Source organism: Symphodus melops, assembly GCF_947650265.1.
Source record: "Symphodus melops genome assembly, chromosome: 6".
Taxonomy (NCBI): domain Eukaryota; kingdom Metazoa; phylum Chordata; class Actinopteri; order Labriformes; family Labridae; genus Symphodus; species Symphodus melops.
In genome coordinates, this window is record NC_136696.1 from 20,601,303 (window position 1) to 20,628,897 (window position 27,595).

The 27,595-nt window shown below is 40.9% G+C and overlaps 2 protein-coding genes across 2 annotated transcripts; one reads left to right on the top strand and one right to left on the bottom strand.

The window, feature by feature from the left end:
• Window positions 1–2,549: 2,549 nt before the first annotated feature.
• LOC306824918 (pyruvate kinase PKM-like) lies at window positions 2,550–9,561 on the top strand. The gene is made up of 11 exons (XM_079345325.1): window positions 2,550–2,674; window positions 3,979–4,157; window positions 4,292–4,383; window positions 5,596–5,727; window positions 5,829–6,015; window positions 6,104–6,374; window positions 6,457–6,607; window positions 6,697–6,849; window positions 7,651–7,817; window positions 8,665–8,846; window positions 9,028–9,561. Exons 2-11 carry the CDS (start codon window positions 4,007–4,009, stop codon window positions 9,132–9,134), a joined length of 1,593 nt encoding a protein of 530 aa, XP_079201451.1. The 5' UTR covers window positions 2,550–2,674; window positions 3,979–4,006; the 3' UTR covers window positions 9,135–9,561.
• A 532-nt stretch (window positions 9,562–10,093) lies between these two features.
• On the bottom strand, window positions 10,094–26,842 carry LOC306824912 (potassium/sodium hyperpolarization-activated cyclic nucleotide-gated channel 4-like). The gene is made up of 8 exons (XM_079345316.1): window positions 25,683–26,842; window positions 20,615–21,038; window positions 19,688–19,849; window positions 18,377–18,595; window positions 17,425–17,571; window positions 16,326–16,566; window positions 14,945–15,109; window positions 10,094–14,213 (listed from the first exon to the last, which is right to left on the bottom strand). Exons 1-8 carry the CDS (start codon window positions 26,342–26,344, stop codon window positions 12,673–12,675), a joined length of 3,561 nt encoding a protein of 1,186 aa, XP_079201442.1. The 5' UTR covers window positions 26,345–26,842; the 3' UTR covers window positions 10,094–12,672.
• Window positions 26,843–27,595: the final 753 nt, after the last annotated feature.

The window sequence follows — 27,595 nt, forward strand, 5'->3', positions numbered from 1 at the left end:
TATCTGATGTATGTCAGTTTTTCTTTGTATCCACGGCCTTCTTATATACACCTGCTGTTAGATCAAAACCTTACAGCGTTAACACATACTGATGAAAAACAGGTTTACATGAAGCAAAGGTATTTCCTTAGCAACCATTTTGTAAAATATCTATAGTGTCTGTTCTAGTTACCAAACAGCCTTTAAGCTGGGAATAATCAGAGGCCAGTCTGTTAGGCATTTTTTTGTGAATAATGACAGTACAAATATAAAGATAGCAGAAATAATATAATAAAGGTATGAAGGTTATAGCTCTTTGCATAAACAATAAAAAAAAACCATTACCCAGCGTACCTAAGTTAAATGTTAATAACATTGATGGGAAATTAAATTGCCTCACTAAAAAAGTTGCATTGAATTGGAGATATTTATAGAAACATTCTCTAACATCATCATGTAAGATCAATTAATCAAAAACAGAATGAGCAAAAGTTAAAGTTGTAGGTTCTGTGTTTTGATGTTGACAGAGAAAAGAAGTATTGTGACGCTTTTGGTTGTTTGTTTATTTTTTTTCGAACAGACTCTTATGAACAACTTCCCATGAACTCCATTGAATAGCACATTGCAGTTGTTTTATATCACAGGACGCTTTAACTTGTTTTGTCCACTAGAGAGAGCTGTTGTTGAAAAAAGAGAGATTTAAAGGGAGACAGTTAATCCATACACAGTGGGTTTACTGTTTTAAAAAGTTTGAGACTGAATGTAAGTACCTCTTCACATATATTATAAAATATCAATTTTAGTTCGCACTTTGCCAAGTTGTTTCACCTAAAATCTATATGTATTCTACTTTAGTTAAATAACTGTTTTTGTAAAATGCATCGTTTAAACCTTATTAAAATGACTGTGTTGAAAGATTTAGGACTGTTGGAAAGTTATCATAAGATCATAAGTGTCAAATGACTGATTTGGTTGAAGGTAGTGTTAAATGATCCATTGAAATTGCAACAGATTATAGACGTGTTGCACATTATGTACAGGATAATATATTAGACCAGACGCTATGTTGGTATATCAACACAGTCACTTGTCTGGTGTGTGTGTGTGTGTTTTTTTGTTTGTTTGTTTTTTTCATTAAGATTGTGTACATTGTGTATATTTGAGAAACTGTAACAATTTAATTGGTCTTCATTTTAATAGAAGTCATTCAGCTTTTCAGCCTTATCTAAACTGGTAGTCTGAGCTGCAAGCATCCCTCTTACATTGGTAGCCTGACTGGTTTTGTGCCATTTTTACCCTCCCAGCTATTAAAAAAATCCTTATATGGATGGGAGGTGGGAGAAAGTCAGTTTGGAATCACATTTCATCCTCATGAGGGATCATCACATCCACATGTAAAATTATGAAGGTGTCATAAATTAGGCATGCTAAGTCATTATGGGCTCCCTTATATTGAGCTGGTTGGCTGACTTGGTTGAAAGTCATGAAAGTTACAGTAGGCAAGTAAACCACTGCTTAACCTACATTAAATACACATTTTATCCAAGGAAAAAACAAAACATGGCTGCCTGCTTGTGCAATGGTAATTAATGTTCAATAAAAAAAGGAACACATATAGACAGAGAGTTTAAAGGTGCAGCTCCCCAATCAATTGCTAGAAAATAAGCTGAACCCGCACATGCAAGCTACATAATATTAAATAACATTGAGGAGGAGTGTGTACTTATATCTTAAATATGGCACATGTTGCATCGGGTACAGCATGTTCCTCATATGATCCCCATGTTTCATGGAGCCACACATGGCTCAATGTATCTGTTGAACATGTATCATGACAAGCTGTGCCTCAATAGTTGACATGCAGACATGGAGGAAGGAGGTGGCTCCACATATATATTTTTGGAAAAAGTGTCATCTGTTACAGTTGCAAACTATTTATATGTTATTATTGCACTTTTACAGTCTTGTTAAACATTAACAAGCTAAAGGTGTATGCGTAACCATAAAAAGAAGGATAATTCACATATGCATAAATGCACATCAACTATATGGATAAAGATCTATTGTCATTCTATTACTCGGGGTGGCAGAAAAAAAAGGCGAAAAATAAATGTATTTCATTGTGTGACATAGGCCTATTGATGATAATGTATTATATGCAATATCATAAACATGAGATGTGGGTATTTCTATATATCTGTCCAGGTGAATTTTAAAAGAAAAGCACTGATTTAAAGGTAAACTATGTAGATTTGGTAGTGAAATTAGAAAGTTGGAGAACTGAAACAATTCTATGATATATTTTCTAGAGTCATTTTTAACGTTGATATAACTTTCTTCGTTTAAACTGGTGACCAAGCTCATGTTCAGTACCAGCGTATGGATTTGAGGTTGGACAGGCAAACAACACTCGCACCTGCGTTGTATCCTTCCACAATAATTACCCAACTTTTATCAGGAAGCTTTCCACTGGATTCTAAAACGATGTGTTGGATGAAACAAACTTCCATAGTAAATAAACGTTAATTCTAGCTGCTACTAAAATAGTTAAATTCTCCTCAAATTTCGCGCCCTACATGTCGTGTATACGGTGTGCCTTTACAGCAGGAAAGTAGTTCCGGTAAGTGAGGAGAATAAAAGCTGTCAGTCCAGGAAAAGCAGCGCCGTCTTGGTCCCTGCAAAGTTCACCTGGTCGGTGAGTAAAGCAAGTTAACTGAACTGTATGACAGAGAGAGAAAGAGAAGATTTGAGATCAATTTCGATAAAAATTAAAAAGTATATCTTTCCATGTTTTAAAATAGCACAAAAGTATTTTCAAATGTTGAACTAACTTCAAAATCATTTCATCACTATTAATATTACTTTCCATAATTATGATAACAGTCTTGTTTTATACAATTCTTATTATAATAATACATTTATATTTAATCTATCTTTAATCTGCAACACCAGGAGGATTCACTATTTGGTTTATCTTTTCACAAACTTTAACTTAAAATTTTAGACAAGCCCTCCCACTCTGCTTTATTATCTTATCGTTTTTATTTCAAGTCTGGCTATTCCAAATATCTGCTCTGCTTCTTGTTCTGTTATATTTACCTTCTGGGGATAAATTCTATGATCTTATTATTTCTTAGTTTTACTCTCGAAATGAGAGTAATGAGGTAAATAGCTGCCTAATGTTCTAATGTATTCATAAATAAAAGAAGCTGCCATCTTATTATAATTTCATAATGGATTTTCTGATATGTTTCTGTTGTCTATTTATACACTCAGTTGACCATGTTATTTTAGGTGAATGCTGTGTGCAGGAATGTTCTCCCTGTACACACACTTCCTTTTGCCATGCACTGACTGATTGGCATTACTGTGTACATGCATGTTGCATGTCACTCCTATATTAGAGTCCAGTCCTGATAACTGTGCTTTGTCGTGTATTTGGACATCTATTGCACTGCACAATGGATGAGCAGCATACTTACTTTTCAGATTCCTCAAGTAATTATTTGTATGTATGAGCAACTTGCAGCCTCTGTTTAAAATGTCAGCTCCTCTTCTTCTGCTGCACACCAACTCTGACTGGAATGTGGGAGAGTGCAGTCAGGCAGGCACATACTGTCGTTGTTGCTCTTTTGCACCGGCTGTTAGGTCAGCTTGCACAGTCACTCCCCACTGGTGGAGGCTTAAGATTAATCCATGGAGAGGTCACATCTTACAATAAGTGTGCAGTTTTCCATTGACATGATTGCTGGAACCTTATTATAGTTTCTGAGTTAGTTCCCATGCCCTTTGATTATCCATATGTTCCTGTTTATGTCATCGTTTGCTACTTAAATGTAGTTTTCATAACATGAGCTTGGTTTCAAGTGTGAGGAGTTTTTGTCAGTGTTTTACTGACAAAAAGGGGCCAGTGCTCAATGTGAAAATTGAATCTTCTAAATCACCAATAACATATATGAGAGGAACTTATCACATTATTTTCTTTCTTTGCTTCCACAGGACTTTTCCTGCAGACTCAGAACCAATCATGTCGAAAACTAAGGATATGGGCTCTTCCATCATCCATACACAGCAGATGCATGCTGCCATGGCGGACACGTTCATCGAGCACATGTGCCTGCTGGACATCGACTCTGAACCTGCTGTGTCTCGCAACACTGGCATCATCTGCACGATCGGTAATACTCCTTAAGGATCCCAGTGTTTTCACCTCATCTTATTCACTTATCTCTTTGTATGTGAGTTAAAACATCCAGAGGAGGTTACACATTTGAATTTTAGCATCATGCTTTATTAACTTGTGTCCATACAGGACCTGCCTCCCGGTCTGTGGATATGGCCAAGGAAATGATCAAGGCTGGGATGAACATTGCAAGAATGAACTTCTCTCATGGCACACATGAAGTAAGTAAATGCTCTTTTTGCTCTGATTCATGTTTGTTAACATGTGTGAGAGTTCGAACCACAGGCAGTGCGTCACAGCAGCAGTTTCTCCAACCTCTTCAAGTGACTCGATATAAGTGTACCCTTTACAGAGGCAGCCATGAGTTTGACATTGCCCTTGTGACCGTCTGTGGCTGTAATCTGATCTATGAGCTTGTGCTCACCCTGTCAGTGCCTGGTCTGTGTTGTGGCTTGTGAATTGGGGATCCAGCACCTTATACTAATGACCCCTTACATTTAAAAGTCAAGCCTCTTTAACATTTTCACTGTCACCTGAGTGGATGAGCTGTAAAGTCTATCATTGGAACAGGAACGCACCTAAAGGAGATATTTGGAGTTGCAAAGGTTAACAGCAGTGCTCTTTTTCTTCAGAGTGGCTTTTGATTGTGCAGTGCAGCATGGCTTTAGTAATGAAAAAAAAAATACTGTCAGTCAGAACTCCAGAAAATCACAACAAGACAGTTATGTGATTTGTTATGAAAGGTCTAAAATAGAAATGACCTCTATTTCATTGGTTTGTTAGTGGTTAGTGTAGCTATTAATAGTTGTTTTCTGAGGGTCCGCCTGGCAGCAGCAGTCGAAGAGGAGGGATTCATTATAAACAGAGGAGACTGCGTTCAATCGTCTTTAAACAATACGCAGTTTTTTAGTTCTGTGCATTTACGAGATGTGTATAAGTAACTTTAGCAACCTTTCATATTTATCGTATTTAGTAGGTTATCCATAAATTGTTTTGCCCTTCCTGCTTTAAAGTCTTTGTACGGAGTCCCTGAAGTCCCAAAAAGGGAAAAAAATGGTTCTCATGCATGCAAGTTATAATCTTATGGAAATTAATTTTCATCCTGTGTACGTACTATGATTATCTTGTTGAAACAGTTTATATATATATATATAACTTATTGTGTTTTTCTGCCCTCCTTGAGCAGCTCATGATTCAAATGTGTTGCAGCTGTCATTTAGATTTACTGTATGAAGTTATATAACCAGGGCCGTGCTATCCATGTGACTGCATGACCAAGTTTGACCACCTGTTGTTTTACTGACCTCCTATTACCATGGAATAATTTGACACATTTAGAAATTGTCTTTGTCCCTGTAAAAAAAAGGTTAATTATTTATTATGTTTTAAAACATTTTAAGACATTTGTTGACATTTGTTTCAAAAACCCACAGTACCACGCTGAGACCATCAAGAATATCCGTGATGCAACCGAGAGCTTTGTGCCAGGATCTGTTGACTACAGACCAGTCGCAATCGCTCTGGACACCAAGGGACCAGAAATCAGGACCGGTCTTATCAAGGGCGTGAGTTCTGGCTAGAACATAACACAAAGAGGTTAATTTGTATTTATTAGCACATGTTTGTGTGAAATATTGACAGAGAATCTGTTCCTGGTGTCTTTTAGAGTGGCACCGCTGAGGTTGAGCTCAAGAAGGGTGAAACCATCAAGCTCACATTCGATGACCAGTGGAAGGAGAAATGTGATGAGAAAGTTCTGTGGCTCGACTACAAGAACATCACCAAGGTTGTGCAGACCGGAAGTCACATCTACATTGATGATGGTCTGATTTCTCTAAAGGCTATGGAAGTTGGTAAGAGCGAGGAAAAAATCTACTCAGTTTATGTTGACTGATTTTGTTGATCTAAATGAAAAGGTCATTTTTTATTTTGTGTCCCAAGGAAACGACTTCATAATGTGTGAAATTGAGAATGGCGGTACACTGGGCAGCAAGAAGGGCGTCAACCTGCCTGGAGCTGCTGTCGACCTGCCCGCTGTGTCTGAGAAGGACATTCAGGACCTGCAGTTTGGTGTGGAGCAGGGTGTTGACATGGTCTTCGCCTCTTTTATCCGTAAGGCTGCTGACGTTCAGGCTGTCAGGAAAGTTCTCGGTGAGAAGGGCAAGGACATCAAGATCATCAGCAAGCTGGAGAACCATGAGGGTGTGCGAAGGTAAGTGGACTCCCAGAATCAGCGCAGACGTGTATCCTTGGGAAAGGTGGTTGGTGATATGACTGATGTTTTTGTCTGATAGATTTGATGAAATCCTGGAGGCCAGTGATGGCATCATGGTTGCACGTGGTGACCTGGGTATTGAAATCCCAACGGAGAAGGTTTTCATTGCCCAGAAGATGATGACTGGCAAGTGCACCAGGATCGGCAAGCCCATCATCTGTGCCACTCAGGTCTGTGACATCAGTAGGACAACTGAAAAAAAAAGATTTTAAGATTTTAAAAGAAAAGTGTATCAGGAAGTCTCGTTGTGGTTTCTCAGATGCTGGAGAGCATGACCAAGAAGCCCCGCCCTACTCGCGCTGAGGCCAGTGATGTTGCAAATGCTGTTCTGGATGGCAACGACTGCATCATGCTGAGTGGTGAGACCGCCAAGGGAGACTACCCCCTGGAGGCTGTGAGCACGCAGCACAAAGTAAGAGAACCCCTGACTGGTACCATTGCTTTCTGTGGTATGTCTTGTCCAGTGTATGTGTGCACAACATAACTATATGTAGTAGCAACGCTTAAAGTCTATGACAAGGTTTTTACATATATGGCATTTGCAAAAACTAGCATAGAGTTCACACGCAGCAGTTGCATGCTGAGTATTGCAGAACTACACACACACACACCAATGCACAAGCATCAGGAATGCAGCATAGGCCACGATGGTGTAGGTTTAAGGCAAGGCAAGTTTACAGCACATTTCAACTTCAGGCGGAATGGAAAGCCAGTCTTTACAGTAATGTAGACATGAGATTAGAGGACAGGACAGTACAGTACGATTTGACACGATATGATACGATACAAAACCATACTATACTATACCATACAATTATATTGGAAGTGCGTCACTGGTATCAGCCTGATGTTTACTAACAACTTGTTTGGTCTTTGTTTAACTTGCTTCGCGCACTCCTCCTTCACTGCTCCCTCCATTTGTCCATCTGTTACCAAACACCTTGTCTTCTTGCCTTGTGCTTTAACTGTGTGATCATGTTACTCAATTAGCATGTGTCTGAGGATCTGCAGTGCAAACCAACAGTCCCTGGACATCATGGCCACAGCCGTTTTTTAGCTTCATGTCTCAGTGTGCTTTCAGGTATGAAGAACTTTGCACTGAGGTTAACTGTCCCTTTGTTTTGTCCTTCAATATTCAGACTAACTCTTCAGTTAAAAACCCCACATGTGACTTCTGACACAGCTTTTTTCTGTTTTATTTTCAAACGCTCAGATCGCTCGTGAGGCTGAGGCAGCCATGTTTCACAGGCAGATGTTCGAGGAGCTCCGCCGCACCTCTCATCTAACCCGTGACCCCACAGAGACCATCGCTATCGGTGCAGTTGAAGCTTCCTTCAAATGCTGCGCCAGCGCCATCATCGTGCTTACCAAGTCTGGAAGGTGAGACTCTCAGGAAAAAAAAAGTCCCTCTTTTAAATCTCCTCTGCATTCTGAGTCATAAATATTCTCCCTGTCGCCCACTGTGAGCAAACGGATGTGTTATAACATCTTTTTTATATCCGCCTCCACTGTATTCCTAACACAAGCCAATGAGGCCCCTTGGCCTTATTGAGAGTGCCAACTTTCATGGCACACAATCTGGGCTCCAGCAGTGACCTTTCTGATGTGAACCCTGGCATTCTACAAGCTAATTTTATCTTCATGTTCATTGCTGTCCTTTTGGGAGTTCATCCCCACAACTCATGATATACAGGATGTAAAACAGTCAGCTGGATGTTTTTAAAAAAAAATATATATATATATATAATGATTATATCGTTAGAGCTTTATCCACATTTCATGCCCAGAAAGCATCACATGAGTCCTGCATGTGAGTCGTAGTCCAAACCTTCTGGGGGCTCTGCTGTTGCTGCTTTGTTAAAACTCTGTAAAGCTTAATTCTGCTTTCTGCTCATGGGACCTCCTGTCTACTCAGCACATTGAATGTTGTTCTTAATTTAACTCCCAAAGCGTCATTTTTAGCTGCTTAAACAAAAAACCCTAAAAAAAAACTAAAAAAAAACACTGTACCTGCCAGGAGCTAATACATAAGCAACCCTCTGATGAAACTTGAGTTATTAAGAAACAGAAACACATATTTGCTCAGAAATCAAAGGAACCTAAAACAGAGTTTTCATTGCCACGAAGCAGCCAACTGTCCGTTACAGCAGGACTAACTTAAAGTTTACATGAAGTTGAAGTAGACACAAGTACAATCTTTGTACTGATTAATACCTGTCACCTGCAGGTCCGCTCACATGCTGTCAAGGTATAGGCCCCGTGCTCCCATCATTGCTGTGACCCGCTGTGGTCAGACTGCCCGTCAAGCCCACCTGTACCGCGGCGTGTACCCCGTGCTCTACACCAAGGCTGCCAACGACGTCTGGGCTGAGGACGTTGATCTGCGTGTCAACTTTGCCCTGGAATATGGTGAGTGTTCACTTCCACTGTTGTGCTGAAATTAAACTCACTAAAGGAGGACATTCCACCGTCGATTAAAATTAATTTGGGGAGTGAACGACCGTTGTAGCCAGAAGTTATAGTGTTTTTATAAAAAAGAAATAACTGAATATTTTTAATAAACTAACATCTCTCTGTTCTCCATCCAAAGGCAAGCACCGCAAATTCTTCAAGTCTGGTGATGTGGCTCTCGTGGTGACCGGCTGGCGCCCCGGTTCCGGTTACACAAACACCGTGAGAGTCGTGCTGGTGCCTTAAACATCACCAGAGGACATTAGTAACCACTCCCTTCCCCTTCCCTTAAAAAGAAACATCACACCTTGCTGCTTCTTCAAAGGACTTTAAAAACTTTTTCCACTAACAGAAACTCTGAATCCCATTATTCATATTTATTGATTTATTGTCTAAATCCTGCTGCCCAAGACTGAACTCAGAACCTTTTAGTGGATACTCCTTCGTACCGACTCTGTTCGGACACAGTTAAGTTCAGTGTTCATGCACTGTGAATTACACATCTGTCATTCCTTGGTTATTTGTTCTTTGATTGTCCAAGGTTACACATTAATCAATGTGATCAATACTTATTGTTCTCTCCGGTGCTGAACTGAAATCTGGCGCAAAACATCATTGTGAAGTGATCTAGCATGTCCGGTTGTCAATCCATTAAAAGGAACTGTTCGGTTGATGGTGCTTGTCTTCATGGTGTTATCATTCCAAAAAGAGAAAGTTTGAACTATTGTCGTAAAAATGTTGACATTCAATATGTTGTGCCTTTTCCTGGGTTTTGATGTACATTGTGGACAGAGAGAGGGAAGCCACATTGTCCTGTTGTTTGAAAATTTAGACAAAGTACAACAAATTATTTTGAATAATGTTGTGTCCAAGGTCACTCTATAGTTAGATAATATATGTAGACGAACTAGATCTAGAAAACCAAATGTTAACCATGTACAAGAATCATTAGAATCTTGAACAAAGACTTGGTTAAGTTTGAAAACAAGCTCACTGTTGAATACCAGGGCCTACACAACAAAGACACTGGTTTTCACACTATAAGTTTTATGTAGGAGGAAAATGAATTTAAAACCAAATTAAGCCTCTGCAGACGCCTACAGTGCTAAAAATTCAATTAATACATAAGAGGTTATGAAATATATCCTGCAAATTAAAAAATAGAATGATCGAGGAGCAAAAAAACAAATTTAAAACAGTTTATTTAAATCTAAAAATATTTATTCCAGAGGCCTTGGTTATAATAATATGTTTAATAAATTCTCCCATTGACCGCTTCATTTGATAACACTGCTCTTCTGTTTGGTCAATCAAGGCAAACAGTTATACGACTGGCTGTCACTCAGACTGTAATGAAAATGTTTCCAGCCGCATAACAGGCTGAACAGTTTGAAAAAAGACACGTTAAACTAAAACATGAACAAACTAACAATAACAAGAAACACTTAGAAATTACATTTTGTTATGAGCTTCAAACATATTTAAATGACATGATTATTTTGCATTAATATTAATATTATAATAGATATTTGGTCTGTACACCATTAAAGGCTCACTCTAAATTATTTGGATCTAAACCCTCATTAAAATTGAAACAAAAAAAGTCAAAGTCGATGTTTTAATCTCAATGTGAGTCCCAAAATGTCAGTTTTTGAAATGGAATAATTCATACTTTTGTACTTAGGTAACAACAGACATACACAAATGAAAAAAACTACATCAGACCATTAATTCAAAGTGTAAACTTCTGGTACAGTTATTACAACAACAGGAACATAAAAGAAGTTTAGTTTGATTAGACAAACCTCACAGGTTGATGTCAAAGACGAAAACAAATCCAGAAGTAATCAGAAGTAATACCTACATTTGATCACTAATCCAGCGGTTAATAATTTCTTTTGTTCTAACCAGTTGAATATTTGTTAGATTAAAATCCTGCCTATTGTGAATTGTGGCACCATACAGTCCGCCATTTTTAATCCGGCTTAAAGTCTGTAACTTCAGCAGTGTTTTATCAGATTCTCCTTTAGTGCTCTTAAAAAAAAAAAAAAAAAAAACGGCTAGGACAAGCATCATTAATTGTTATTTTATTGCATTGAATTCAGTAGCTAAAATAAAATATTCCTAACGTACATAGGTGATGGAATCGTAAAAGGCAGCAAAATGAGATATAAATATATAAATAGATGAATGACTTTCACCTCCTCGGTTACACACACCTTTAACTCAAAAACACTCAAAGAAACGCTACACTCAGTCCGAGCTGATGCCTCAGGCGGGTGGTGTTGTGGTGTAAGTTGGAGGAGAATAATAATGGGGAATTGATTGAGCCCATTGGCAGCGGCTGGCTGGTGACTGACAGTGTCTTTCTCCCCTCAGAGTCACAGCAGGCGTGGGGTTCAGTAACCAGTCAGCTAAAGCCACTGGACAGCATCCTGCGATGGTTTGACCTGCTGACTGGCCTTGCTGTTTATAGTTCCTCACCAGTTGCAGGTCCACAGAGAGAGAGAGAGACATATTATCTTAACACATGAACTCATTAACAAGTGGAAGGAATAAAATAAAACAAGCAGTCCACATTTGACTACTTTTGATTCGGCATAGCATCACAAAGCAGCAAGTTTTCGAGAACAGATGTCACACTTTTTACAATCAAACAATATGAAATGAAGGAGGTAAATATGCAGCAATATGACCCGTCAGGGTTTCTGGTTAACCGTGTGTCCTAGTAACTGCATTTAGCCCTTTGACTGGTGCAAGAAACATTCAGATCAGTCTTAGTGCATTGCTGGTTTCAGGACGTTTGATTATCCACGATTGCTTTTATTTCATTTTATTCCCTTGTTTTAATCTGTTCTATCTAAAAACAGACTCACTCATTGACTCAAGTGCTTCTATTCACAGTACCCATAAAAAAACACAGATTATTGCATACTATGCTGATGGCACACAGACCTTGGCTCAGGCGTATGTTCTGTACTGGGACATGAAACAGAAATGTGTGCGTTAACTCTGGAACCGGATGAACTTTCCAGTTACTTTCCAGAAAACCTGTCCTTGCCCCCAAGTTCAACATATTCAAAAATTAATCCCACTTCTCCCACTCAGACACAGACAAACATTACATTACATTCATTACTTCAGTGTCTCTGAATGTGATCTGATTTGTGTGACCCATTTAGGGTGTGCAATATTGCTGAAAAGCTCTCTTGGAAGACATGCCGTCATCAAACTGTTACCTTAGGTGATCTCTGAAACGAGCAAAGTGCACAGTCCGTCTCTCCTCCAGTCTCTTTAAGAGGGAACCCTGCATTCTCACGACAAACTCAGTGGTGGGCAGGGAAATAAAAAAAGGACAATACTTTTTGGTTTCTAAATACACTTGTGGACACACTCCAAACAAACAGGTAAAGCTTAATGACACAAAGTTGAATGGACAACGGGGTTTAAACAAATACTGATAACAAATCACAACGTGTGGTTATAATACTATACATAGAACAATTGATATCTTCATGAGGTGCTATATATACCCATCAATAGGTTTTGGATTTTATTACTATATTCAAAGATGCAATGTCCTGTAGAAAACTTGCCATAATTGTCCATTATCCTCCCAGATCCATTCACTCGGATTAAAAATGAAACCACTGATCTCCAATCTGGTAAGAAAAACACACCCATCAACTAGAAAATTAGTTGAGAGGCTGAACCAAGAAGAAGAAGAAGAAGAAGAAGAAAGTCTCCCTTATGATCAGGCGTTAAAGGAGGGTGTGTCTGAACCTCACAAGTTAGATGGAAGTTTGGACTGTTTCTGTTCGGTCTCTAACGTTGCAGAGGGAGATCTAGAGTAGGGAGAATGACCACTGATGGGCAGGTTCTGAGGTTCTGACCCTGAATGTGTCCGACTGATGGCAGTGGCTTGCCCTGGGATTTGGCTGTAAGGTTTACTGACAGCAATGGGAGAGGAGAAGGGACTTGATGCCCCCGGCGCAGCCTCTGAGAAGCCGCTCATGGCCAAAGGCCTGTCCTGGTGTATGGAGCTGTGAGAGCCTGAGATTGTCTTTATTTCCTGGGTAAAGAGATCGGCAGAGTACTGGGCCCTCTCTTTGGGGGAACACGCCACCCTTGCAGGGCATGAGGTCTGAGGGAGAAGAGGGCTGTGGGAGCCTGCGATTCTGGGGAGCTCGCTGTGGTAAACTGTCCTCCCCAGTGCAGGGCTCTGTATGCTGGGACTCTGGATGGGAGGCGTGTAGCAGGGTGAAGCTTCAGCAGAGCCGTACTGGGCAAGCGAGGCGAGGGCCGAATGCTCAGGAAGAACCTGGGGGAGGAAAACAGACTGGAGACCTGCAAGGCTGTGCTGAGCTAGAGAGGCTGCGGCCCCGGCTGTAACTGCAGACCCAGGCTGAATAAATCCGGTGGAGGACCGCGTGCTGGTGATGGAAGGAAACTGCGGGAGGGTGAGACCACTCGTTATCCTCCCTGCTTTTTCATGACTGTACCCCATCTGCTGTATGCTGCCGTGAGAGGGCGGCTGCAGCTGGCTTAGGATAGGGCCGACCGAGCTGCAAATTAGAGGGCTTAAGGTGGACGCAGAGGGGGCTGGGAATCTGCCTACTAGCCTCCCTGGTGCCCCCTGTTGGAGTAAACCTATAGGGAGTGGCGGGGTGGTCATAGCACCGTGGAAAGGCTGAGAGTGGAGTTGGGCAGAGCAGGTGTAAGAGACAGTGGTCTGGCCGATTGGGTAGACTGGGGTCATGTTGGAGTGGGGAGGATGGGGAAAGGGCTGGTGGGAGGTCAGAGGGGTCAGAGGCTGCAGGCTGCTGGTAAAGATGGGTTGGGACATCATGGTGGGTGACACATGAGAAGCACCCCTGAGGGATGCCAATGTGGGCATCTCAATACCAGGTCTTAGCTTCATAGGGCTAGCAGGAGAGGCAGGGCCTGAACCACAGCTGCTGGAGGTGTTGGCTCCAGCATAAAACCTCTTTGAATGGCTGGTGGGGTCCTTCAGGGAGCCAGAGCCCGTTGCCAAAGGGTGGTGGAAGAGTATGGAGGGCAGCTGGGCCTGATGGGCCAGGGCCAGAGCCAGCGGGGTGGTGGCAGCAGCAGCCTGAAGTGGGGCCTGAACCAGCGGGGCCCAGATGACCGGGGTGGGAGATGGGGGTGCAGGGAGGTTCAGGCTGGTCTGGATCAGTTGTGTGCACTGAGCCATGTCACGGTCATGCTGCACTATTCTTTGGATGATCTCGCTTTCTTGGAAGTTCAGAGTACCAGAGCTTTGGTGATGCTGGACTTTATTCTGGAGAACAGAATTCCTTTTCCCTGTTAAAGAAAACACAAATAAGCGTAATGCTTTTTTCATTACAGGGGAATATGTGAGATTTTAGGACTATTCATAACAGAAAAGATGAAAAACAGAAAATGTTTGTGCATTAAGTACGCTCTCTCTCTCTCTCTCTCTCTCTCTCTCTCTCTCTCTCTCTCTCTCTCTCTCTCTCTCTCTGTCTGTCTCTATGGACACTGCAGGGATGTTTTAATATAACCCTTGTCACACAAGTGTTTCAAATCATTACAGAGAATGAGAATTATTTTTTATTGCCAAGTACATTTATATATACTATGATAAGGAATTTGTCTTTGCTAAAAAAACAGACAACATTGGAAATAAGGCTAAAATAGCAAGTAATTAAATACGACTATATAGACCACAGACTTTAATGTTTGATTGTTCTGCATTTCAAATTATGTTTCTTTATTGAGTTAAATCAGAGAAGGATCCAAGATTAAAATAGTATGTGATGACCTGATATAATTATTTTACGCAGAATACTTGTTGTTTCATACATGAATGTAGTTTTTCTGCACAAGTACAATTAACAGAATTTCCATTGCAAGTGTTAGGCCAGAAAAAAATGAAATAATGCAATAAATGAAAACAAAGAGGAAAAGGAAAACAAAATAACCACAACATGTGAATACAACAGTAGATTAAACTATGATACATAGAGAAGTATACTGTATAAACAGGTTTTATTTCTCTGCAAAGGACTCACCGATGCGGTCCAGGCGGTCAAGGGCTACAGTCTCAAACGCCCTCCTCATCATGGGATACTCCTCCAGCACCTCGTTGAAGTTGTCCACAGACAGAGAGTACAGCCGACAGTAGTTATCCGCTCGCACGCTGGCTGTCCTCCTGCCGCGGGTCAGCAGGCAGATCTCTGCAAAGAGAGGGGAAAAAACATTCAATTATCTCTGTGAGGTCGTCTTTTGAGATGACCTATACTGCTTCGAACACATCAGAGATTCCTGTCACATACATTTCTGAATTTAGTACTTAATATGAAGAGTGGTACAATTATTTTCCAAGTATTGTGATACTTTACAAGCACATTTATATCTTTTCATATCCATTCATAACAGAAAGGGTAAAATAGTATTATTTGTATGAGAACATCAAACATGAAAAGGCCGGTGCGTCTGAGCTCCACAGATGGAGCACTTAATGCAATTCCTGCAGCTTACAGTTTGTCCTGACCTCATCTGTCGTGCTGGATCAGGAAAATAAAATAATGCGCCATTTAAAAAAAAAAAAAAAAAAAAAAGTAGACATATTTTTCAGGACAGACATATTGAGGATATGCAAATTCAAACACAGACTCACACGCTCTCGCTCTTTCCTCTCCTGTTTACCGATTTTAGCTATTTATTTAACATGACAGCATCATTATTAAACCATTTTAAGCACAACTTCATTATTTCATTTCAACTTGATGAGTAGCTTAAAGCCAAAACATTTATTTAATATTTAAATTTAAAACCACTCTGTTGTTATATCAGAAATGTTTGCTCGAGAATGGTTTAAAAAAAACACTGTTTTAGAAATAGCCTACATTTTTTTGTGTAGAGAACATGAAAATAAAAAAAATGTAGGCAGCTTTAGATTTAAAAAAAAGTTAAAACGTGTTTTGATGAATGATTTCTACTTTGCTACAAAGCCAGATTACAGCAACAGTTTCCTGAGACCATATCAGGGGCAGTGACAAATGGTGAGTTGGATTTCAGTTTTAAATATTGTGTTAACAAAGAGAAAACCCCACAAATGGAATCAAAGATCACAAAGCTTTGCTCCTCTTAGTCCTGCGCCCTTTTAAGGAGATGATGTGGACAATTTTTCCCAGCTGTAATAGTCGGAGAAGTTAATCTGCTGAGTGCTGGAGCAAAATAAATCAAAACAAATCATTACAATCACTGCTCCTTCACATACATCCAAGCTGACTGACAGACAGCTACAGAAACTTGTTAGCATGTATCTCACACACACACACACACACACACGCACAATCACACACAATCACACACACACACACACACACACACAATCACACACACACACAATCACACACACACACAAAAAGGGCTGTTTTCAGACATTACCTCCAAAATAGGATCCGTCAGAGAGCTTAGTGTCTTTGCTGCTCTTGGTCAGCACACTGACGACTCCGTGCTGGATGAAGTACATCTTCTTGCCGATGGTTCCCTCCCTGATGATGTAGTCGCCAGGCTGAAAGACCTCGAAGCGCAGCTTTGTCAGCATGGACGTGACAAAGTTTGGATCAGCGTTGGCAAACAGAGGCATGGACGCCACAAGTTTACGACAGTTAAAGTTAATGATCTCCTGCAGGAGAAACACACAAGAGGACAAAAGTCTGATATGAGAACTATCTGTAAACACAGTCCATCACATCCCCCATGTCACCGCATGTTAATGCATGTCTACATTTCAATCATTATAAAAGCTGGACGGTTAACTGCTTAGTGCTCAGTTAATGAGGTTCTCAGCCTGCATACAGTCTCCAGCCATTACTAATCAGATTACATGACTATTAACAACATCGCAAAAGGGCCATATTAGATTACGCAAATAATTAACTGCAAACCACTTAGAGGAAGGACGCTCGTTCATCTATTTACAGTTTGATGGAAAGGACTGCACATCTTTGAAATAAAAGGTATTAGAGTTATTAAACAATTGCTCAATGGTTAATAACACAGCAAGCTGATAAACAGATCTTTTATACAGCAGCCTCCCTTCCTGGATTAAATAGAAAGTAAGTGTTTTTCAATTCAGCTTGAGGGGAGAAGTTCTCCTGTGTCTCACATTGTTTCTCAATGATTCACTGATTTGATTGTCTTTCTTATTATTTTCTCATTTCATTTAATATGAATGATTTTACTGTAATGTGTCCATTGTGTTCTTGTATCATCATTTATTTTGCCCCCAGTAGTGTAATCTCTCTGGAGTTCTGTAAATGTGCTCTAATTTTGTCTTTAAAGATGCTCACAGTGAGAATTGGTGACAAAAAGTCAATAAATAAACGTATGTATCATAGTGTGATATAAACCAACGTGTAAAGTTTATATAGTGCCTATGGACGTTTTACAGGCAGCAACTTTTACTTGTGACAGAAGTCAGCTTCATGATGAGTCAGCAGTTTCATTATTAAGACAAAAACAAAAGAAGATGACGTTTGACCTCTCTCAGTGGCTCATTCAGCTCCTCCAGGATGCTCTCCTCATCAAACATCTTGCCCTGGTAGCGATGCTCGTAGTAGTCATGGATCCTCTGACGCATGTCAGCGGGGAGTTTGTGGAAGGACATGTACTGCTCCACCTGTTTATACTGTAACAACGACACAATAAGGTCCAACTCAAAAATTAAATATTAAGAGAAACACATGGAACTGTAAATATAACTGCGGTAATCACTAAGAACAAATGCAAAGTCATGTGACGATGAATATATTAAACTGATTGATGTGTTGGCTTAGTTGTGCACTATAATGTGTCTCATTATGTTAACTGTCACACCATCTGTGAAACCTGCCCACAGAGCAATGCTGCGCCTCCGTCCCATCTGACAAATACAGCGGCTCTATGCAGGCTGCAGCTAATAACATTAACTACTGTGTCCTTCAGCCTGTACTCCACCAGTACAGCACATATGAGCAGAGTGTGTGTGCCCAATCTATGCATTTTACATCCCACTGGAGGACGTCTCACTATAATGTCTGTCTGTTTTCAGAGTTAAAAAAAATCATAAGTTAATAAGTTGCCTTTTCTCTTCTTTTCTATCTAAAGTCACACTGTGTGAGTGTGTGTGTGTGTGTGTGTGTGTGTGTGTGTGTGTGTGTGTGTGTGTGGAAATAATTCAAATTCATAACTTAAAGTACTTGAGTAAAAATGTTCATTACACTTACTATTATACAGTATTCTTATGTGTTCTGTCTGACCATTAAAAGGCAGGTAGCTAAAGTTTTCATATTGATGTTGTCGACAAGAAGTAAGGCGTGCCATTAAACTAATATTATTGTAGTTAATACTCCAGTCCACACACTAAGTTACTCTGAACACTGACTCTAGCTCTCTTCGGCTCAAAGAAAAAAAAATTCATTTTTATTTCAGACATCCACAGACCAAACACCCACCTTCTCCTGGTACTGCCTCCTTGAGGAGTCCAGAGACTGAATGAGGGCAGTCGCATGGCCCACAAACATGGCGAAGCAGGTAGCGCCCACGATCATGCTGAGGATGGTGAGCCACACATCAGCCATGCCGATGGGGGGGTACAGGCCGTACCCGATGCACAGCATGTGACTCATGGCCTTGAACAGGGCGTAGGAGTACTGCTGACCCCAAGTGTCGTTCTGTGATGGACGAGGAGGAAAGAGAGAGTTTAAGATCAAGCCCACACTGACTTGTATTACTGATGTAATATGAAGCAACCAGTACGTGTAACTACATTCCATGAAGAATAACAGTACATAAAGATAATCTACATATTTATACAAGAAAAAGATTAGCCCTGCAATTTAAGAGTATGTGCATTGTAGGCATGTCTGCCATATATTTTATACTTACTTACTTCACTTATTAAATTATTCAGTCTTAGAGTTGCTCAGAGTTATGAACATGTTAAGTGTATGATACAAATAAAGTTCAAATCCTCAGCTCATCATAATGAGGGGCTGAAACAAATGGAAAGTTAAGCAAGTTAAGCCTCTGTTCGGGGATGCTTCTATTTTGGTATCTGCTGTGGATTAACTATCACCTCTTTTCTTTTCTTTTTTCCTAAACATGTTTAAGTAATGTTTTCTGAAGAAAAAATCTTGTCCTGCCGTCTTTTAGCAGTAACCACTCTCACTCCAAACTTAGCTACAGAAAATGTCGACAATGGCTGTTTGGACTCGGCACACTAACTCACGTCATGTGACACCTATCCTGCGGCTGTGGTTACAAGTTTTAAAAATCACTGTATAAAATGATCAATCTTGTTGCTAATTGTCTTGTTTTTCTTTTATAGATGGCATAGAGGTCTCAGTATTATTTCAGTCCCTTACATACATACAACACCTCACAGGACCCTTTCATTATTTGTATCCAATATATTACTTAGTTATTTAGAATTTTGGCTATTTTTCTATAAAATTAAGTTTTAATGTCTTAATTTAAAAAAAAAGTTAAAAAAAAAAAAAAAGCAAGTATATGTTGCAAAGAGAGTCACATTCAAAAACTCTAACAGGGACAGTATGTTCACCAAAAAACAGTAAAAGAGCTGGACAGAAAAAAAAGATAATCTCTTATATTTATACAACCCTAACAGTTCCAGATGTTTTTTGAAAATGTGTGCACGCAAGACCCTGTCACTTATGATCAGATGGTTCTTGAAAAAATAGGCTTTAAGGGTCTTTAAGAGGACCACATTTGGGCGCTGTGTGACTCATAAATCATCCGCTTACCACCATCTTGTTTCTAGTGACCCAGCAGTCAGGAGGGAAATCCTGCAGCATGGGAACCAGGAACTGCAGACAGCCGTCCCAGTGACACAGCAGCAGCATCATACCAATCAGGTTCATGATGCGCACCATTGCACTGGCCAGGTCATAGGTCATATGGAAAACCTGTGACACATTATCAGCATTAATCAAACAACAAAGCATGCATCTTACTGTGAATGAATCTATAAAGTAACAATTCTCTCTCATGCGATCAGAGGATTTGCAACATACAGGAGGTGGTGTGTGGGCTTATGGAAACCTGGATCATATATCAGACTATACTGTTCCTAATCTTTCACCAGAGGCTGGTTCTATGTTGCGTAACAATCTAACATTAATGGCATGTCAGGAATGCAGCCTTTAGGAGGAATTATACAATAAGATAATGCAGGAAAATATCTGTTGTTGAGTAAATTGATTGAGCGTGCATGAGCTGCAGAGCCGAACAAGCAAATCAACTCTGCAGATTTACAAATATGGACAATGGACATAAGGTTTTTTAATTGTTTTTTTATGAGAAGTACTAAAATAATTAAGGGAAATCTACTAATGCAAAAAAAAAAAAATTCGTAATTAATGAAGCACTTAATTCAGAAAAAGATCGAGAAAGGGGCTTCAGCTTTGTTTATACTTTTTGTTCAATTTGTCAAAAAACTGAAAGACACACCTTTCACATGTTCTCAGACCAAAGTCCTGGTTCAAATACATCGATTGACAATAATTTGGGGCCTTCAAAGAAAATAATGAATAAAATAAAATAATGATTTTAAAACTGCTGCCAATTGTTTTCCTGTCGTGTTCTTTGGAAAGTAACAGACTAAGTGCTGCAGCTCTATTAGCTGGGGAGCTTATACAGAGATCCAAACAGCTTGTCCCTGCAGGATCTACCTCTTCCCACTGATGGATGTAGCGAATAAGTCTGGAGAGGCGCAGCAGCCGAAGCAGACTGAGGATCTTGGTGAAACGGACAATCCTCAGCGCTCGGGCCGTCTTGTAAAAGTCTGAGTCGATGCGTGTCTCTACGATGAGAAAGATGTAGTCCACAGGTATGGAGGAGATGAAATCCACCACAAACCAGCTCTTCAGGTACTTGATTTTGATCTGCTGCGGGTCCAGGATGATCTCTGTGTTGTCCTCCTTGACAATGCCCGTACGGAAGTTAAGGACTAAGTCCATGAGGAAGAAGGTATCCGAGACCACGTTGAAGACGATCCAGGGTGGCGTGTGCTCGTCCTTGAAGAAGGTGATGCCCACAGGGATGATGATGAGATTTCCCACCATCAGCAGCAGCATGGTCAGATCCCAGTAGAACCTGAAACACACCGCCACAACAACATCACGCATACAGTACACCACAGGAGACCAAAAAACACCAGTAGACAGCACACATTGTAATCCTCACACGGGGACGTAGACGTATAACAACTTGAGTATTTTGAAGATGAACAGAACATTTTCAGAAATGATCAGTCAGACCTTTATTGTTTCCCAAAACCCCTAACAGAGCACATCTCACTATCAGCAGCTATTTTGACATCTTCTGTATTTATAAATATTTTTTTATTTTGTATTTCTCTCATTGGAGCCACTGAAGCATTTAAAGCAAATATGATAGTATTCAGAACCTTTTCAAACAGTCCCTTATAGTCGAAATGAAACTTCTGTGTTAAGATGACTCAAGCAGCAGCAGAGGTTTGTTTTGTGAAACCAGCTCTCTCAGAACACCACGTTTCAGTGAGTTTTGTCAGTGTTTAAATGACCCCCCTGAGTTTTCCTGGCATACATCACTCCTTTGTTGACCTTACAAATTATAAATCATTATAGCAAGATAATGATCTTCAGTTTCATCAACACTGAAAATATGTTAGAATTGTCACAACCAGTAAGGCTTTAGATTTTCAGTATTTTGGATTTCTAAAGCAAACTACTGGAGAAATTAACTAATTAAAAAAGAAATTATGAATATTCAATTTTTATTTTCACAATAGTTTCTGTTCTGTACACACTACTTTATAAATAACAGAGTATGGGTTTATTTCTCATTTTTAGTATATGCTTCAATTTAAAGCAAATTCTAGACTTGGAGGAACTCCAAATAGATATTAACCTGCAGCCTCACACAGTGACTCTAATGCCAACAGATTTATGTTAAATCAAGCAAAATCAATGCAAACAAACTGCCTGAGTACAAACACTAACCAAGCATCGAATCTTGACAGGAATAACACTTCTCTAATTCAGTTCAATACTGGGCTTCTGGCCACAGGAACAGAGAGGAAAATGTGTTATTGAAATTCATCTCAAGGCTCAAGGGGAAGTATTGATTTTCACAACTAACCAGATACTCAAGTGTCAGCAGCACATAGTTCAATTACATCTACTGTACAACTGCATGAATGGTGATTGCTGCTTTTAGTTGTTTACAGAATAGACTATCCACATGTTTGGTAAATGGTAAATGGACTTCTTGTCTTCTGACTACTCATATTGCTTTAAAACCACATTTCACACCATCAGGAGTAACTAAATCCATTCAGTTACTGACGAAGCAGCAAAGCAACTTGGGGTAAGTGTCTTGCCCAAGGACATGTCGGACATGTTGCTGCAGGAGCTGCAGGAGTTGAGAAAAAAATGGCTCTATTTGTATTTCATTCCAAGGCTGCCTGCAAAAGATTTGGCAAATTATAAAAATAGCAATCTTGGCAGGAAACATAATTCATATTCACTTTATAGTTTTGCAGAATGCTTTACAATAAGCTATAAGAGGGGTCAATTAAAGAGCCCTTTACACGTAACAGAACAGCTCAGCCAAAGATACCAATAAATATATGGAGAATGTTTGTTAACCAACAACCATGTGTGTGTTTGCGTTGTCTGTGTGCGTGTGTGTGTCTGTGAGTGTATGTATGTTAGTGTGTGTGTGTGTGTGTGTGTGTGTGTGTGTGTGTGTGTGTGTGTGTGTGTGTGTGTGTGTGTGTGTGTGCATTCAAATGACTGCTTGTCTGATTCATTTCAGGGGACTAATTAACCAGTGATCGATCCAACAGGAGCCTGACACAACTGCAAGACCTGCACAAAGTGGAAGTGTGTGTGTGTGTGTGTGTGTGTGTGTGTGTGTGTGTGTGTGTGTGTGTGTGTGTGTGTGTGTGTGTGTGTGTGTGTGTGTGTGGTGGGGGTGTTACATTGCATGCATTACACCACTTAAAGAATACTTGTGGGATGTGAGGTAGCAAACAGCCACACAGCAGGAACAAACTGAGATGATCCTATACCATTGTTTCCTTTAGAACACCGATCTGATAACCAGATTATTAAATTGACTGATACACGGCATCCTTCTCATACAAGTATGATTCAAATCTAAGAAATGGATTGGTTACCAGCTCTCTGGTCATCAATCTCCATACTCTCTGTTAAGGTAACATGATCATTTCATTGAAATCAGTATAGTAGACTTTTGGGGGGATAACAATGATTGCATGGGATCTGGACATTGACTTGAGTACTCCATGATACCAAGGAAGCTGTGATCCATTTATGACTGCGGAGTGAGAAGAGTATTTGACTGAAGTCATGGGATGCTGTAATCAAAATCCATAAAGAAGCAACAATGACCTGTGTTCCCAACCATGTGGGACATTTTCTGAGCTCAATAGGACAAGGAAAAAGGAGACAGGCATTAGACATGTAACCAGGGTACATAACAGCTTACAAACGCAGATTTCCGCACAGTCTGACCTGAACTAGTTATTTACACCAAACCTTCAGAAGAACATTTCTATGAGAGGTAACCAGTGAGGGCAGGGTGACCATTTGTTTTAATCAGCTTTCTGTTGTTCTCTGCCAAACAAAGCATTTGTATTCCTCTCTTCATCTGTCTGTTGTCTCTTTGGTGACACACTGGTCCTAATTGCACTTCCCCTCTCTGGCTAAATCCACCGTTATCTCCTGGGAATCCATGTCATCTCCAGAAGTCAGCTCCCATCAGCCAGATGTTGAGTAGTTAGCATTACTGCTCTGCACACGTCACCGTGCTACAGAATGCTGGAACAGCTGGACCATGGTAAAAAAAAAAAAGGTCTGCAGGGGACGACAGTAATGCACTGTCCCCTGCAGACCTGCAGACCGTTTGTCTCATCAGCAAAAGATAAAACAACTTGTGGGTGTAATCTGACATTTTCGTGAAAATAAAGCACACTGCTGTGGGAGTTTCTGGCTGCGACTGGTCCAGAGAGGAATCTTGCACTATTTGGGTCAGAGTGCAACTACGTTAAAAGAGCATGAGAGCATAAAGAGAGGGGAGTTACAGGCAAAGTGAACACAAAAAGGCTTAAAATGGTGAAAGGAGCTTAGATCAATCAGGACAGCTGAAAAAGGGATCACATTTGTACTAGAGATACTTATCTCTTGCTGCCAGCGCGCAGCTGAAGCACAACAGCCTGCATGCAGCTCAGTGGCTTAACACACACCTGTACTGTGGCTCAGGCCCACCAGCAATCATATTAACCATATTTATGCAGCGTGCCAGTTCGGCATCCACACAAAGCTTTAATAAAAGACAGCAGTTGTGGGTGGAATAAACAACAGAGGGACCATGTTTGTAAAAGACACAAGGAGGGGATGCAAGGGTTGGAGAGCTGATGCGCAGCAATCCTGGAAACACACAGTGTGTCAGCACACAACTGGAGCAAATCTTTGAGAGAGGAGTTGACAGTTCGCTGGATTACGATGGGATTCAACAGTGTCCCATGAGCCAAGAAAAACCCCAAATACTCTTTAAAGCACAAGGGTACTGTTCTTTTGAAATAAGGTCTGTAGGATTAAAAGTTCACCTTGAGCGGTCCCACTCAGGGCGCAAAAACGTGTCTCATGCACAAAAGTGTGACCCAAACCAGCATGAAGTAATGACACCTTGGAGTCAACAGCTGGGCGCCCTGATTCCTCACATCCTTTTATTTCAATCTCCCTTTCTGTCTCTCACTGTGTGGTGGTGTGTCCCCTCCCTGTCCACACCATCTCTGCTCCATTAGACTAATTGTACTGTAATAATCTGCACTGATGTGTGCTTCTAATATCTTGAATGGTCATGTTACCCTATTTTGATTACCCCATTTCCAAGCCCCTGCTGCACTCTCTGTAATCCATTGCCCTGGCTAAATGATAAAAAAAAAAAGTGTAATTCAGATGAGTGGAAAAAAACTGCAGTGACACACATTGGCGTACAACTGGCCGGTGAAAATATGATGACAGTGAGCCTCAAGGTTAAATGTCATGAAAAAGGCTTGATGGTGGTGATGAACAGAACACGGGTTTTGTATGCAGCATGCAATGAAACACAGTGTGCATGCATGACTGGCTGCTATATTAGGGAATTACAAGAGTTTGGTGCACAATTTCATTTATAGATCAGCTTTGCAGAAACCAGGCTGCTTAGATTGCTATGAAGCCCATTGTTGTATAAATTAACTTGTATGCATGCACAGTTCTCACTATAAGGCGACAAAAAGAACATCTCACTCTTTGTTATATGTGGAAGAATTCAAATGTCGTTGTGCTTGTAAGAGGATTGTCTATCAGCTAACTCCTTTACATATAATACTTCTTAGTAAGAAAGGTCTGTAGAAAAAGATCATTTTCAGAAATGAAGCCATTTATCTATTGAAGGTGTGTATGGATTACTGAGGCACATTCAGCTTATGATATTCTGCATGGGCTCACACATGATTATGATGTTATCATAATATCATCACTGATGAAAGAAAAAAAAACAAAGCAATGCTGGCATATAGAGGATTAGCCATGTGTGCAACTATGGAATTAAGTTTGCAGTGGCCTCATTGTCTTTAAAGTAACATGTTATGTATAGGCCTATAATTAAGATTTAGTTGTACTCAAAATTGCCAGGGAAGACATTTTTCACAGGTTTAATGCAAAAAATGTTTTTGCGCACATTTACCTAAAATCACTGTACGGGTGGATTATCCAGAAACCAGCAGACTTTACTCGCTCCCTCTCATGCTCCACGGCCCTCTCACTTCCTAACATCCGCAGGGAGAACTTGTTGACTCCTGGTTGGAGCATCGCCCCGAACTGCCGGTGCATGAAGCCGGCTTGGTACAACCGCTCGTCCTCGGGTATTATCTGCTCGGTCCCCTCCAACTTGATGAAACTTGACTGGTCAAATGCAGATGCTTGCCCGGATGCACCGCTCAGACCACCCGCTCCTCGCTGCTGGGGCCCGGGGCCGTGCTCCCCGGGGAAACTCTCGCTTATTCCGGCGTCAGCCTCGGGGATGAGGCGCCGCTGCTCAGCTGGATCCGACCCAGGAGCATGCCGCCCTGTGATGGAGGAGATGCTGCCCCTGAATAAGCGACAGTCGCCGTTCAAGTTGGTCTTCACAATCACCTCCCTTTCCCTGACCAGGTCTTCGCTCCTGGCCTCTTCAATGCTCTTACAGCTGCTCGCAGGCGACACGGATGACAAATGTTTTAACCGAATACTTTTCCTCTTTGTGTCCTTGTCGCCGTTGTCTCCTTCGTCCATCACAGAGGGTTTTTGCCCAATGTTTTGCGGCAAGCTGTAGAGCCGTTTGCGCATGGATGACTGGAATCTTTCCATTGTGAAGAAGCAGAAGAGACGCGCTCTAAGGGTAGCCCGTACAAACAGAGGGATGAATCATGTATCTAACACACTTGGGGTGCTGCTGGAGGCAAAACAGTGACGGCGCATCCGCAGGACAGGTTGTATCTTCTTTGACACTTGGGACGTGCCTCTCTTTCCCGGTTCAACCATTGAAATGCGTCAACAACCCGAGGGTCATTCAAGAACGGTGAATTGGAAACGCATGTAAAAGCAGGTAACCCCACAGCGTGCAGACGAGAGCGCATCAGGATGCAGCATGCTGAGCGGTGGACGTGCCGGAGTGAGAGAAGAACGTTGCTGCTGCTGCTGCTGCTGCTGCTGCAGCTGCTGCTGCTGCTGCTGCTGAGCTTCTCAATGACAAAGCATCATCTCCACCTCCCCAAAAGAGATCAGAGCTCTCTGTCAGTGCAAGGTGGTGACACACACACACACGGACGCAGCCGGCTGCTGCATTCACAGAGCGCTGACATCACGCATCCATCAGTTCCCCCCCTCCGCCTTCTAATAACGTGAATATCGATGGAGCTAATTCATCGGGTTGCCATAGGAGCCAGAAAGGCACACGCGCTCACCCCACCCCGTCAGGACACGCGGAGAGGATGGAATTCAAGGATGCGAGCCAGCCTTGGAGTTGACAGTCAACTAGTTGGGAGGAGAAAAAAAAAGCGATGACGGCACAGAGCCTATAATCTCTTTGTCGACAGGCCTGAAGAAGAACAAACAATATTGTAACAGAGTGTGCCAGCCAATTTATGACGACACCTTCAATACAAACTGACAAACACTTTCAAGATTCTATTTGCAGCCTTTTGCACGATGTGTTTGATAGCCTATAGGCAAATCATTCAACATGATAACTGGCATTGGTTGTTCCTCGATGTCTCACAGCAGAAAACAATTCATCATGTGCTACAAATAAAAAAACGTGAAAGTAAATATCCAGTAGGGATTATGTAAATAGGCTAACTGTCCTCTTTAAGATCGTTCTAGCAGGAGTTGAGGAGTATGCATTGAAGTTCTCAATGTTGCATCAGGCGTAAGAATACGTACCAAATGGTTATTAAAGAATATTCTGATCCTGCAGGAATTATGAGAACGATAGGCTGAATCATGTTTAAAGGAAGCATAACGAAATGGAAGGAGGCTTCCATTGTCGTATGTTGTTTCTTAAGATGCTTTATCCACATCGTTAAAACAGCTGTTGAATTCACAGCTTGAGCACAGCAG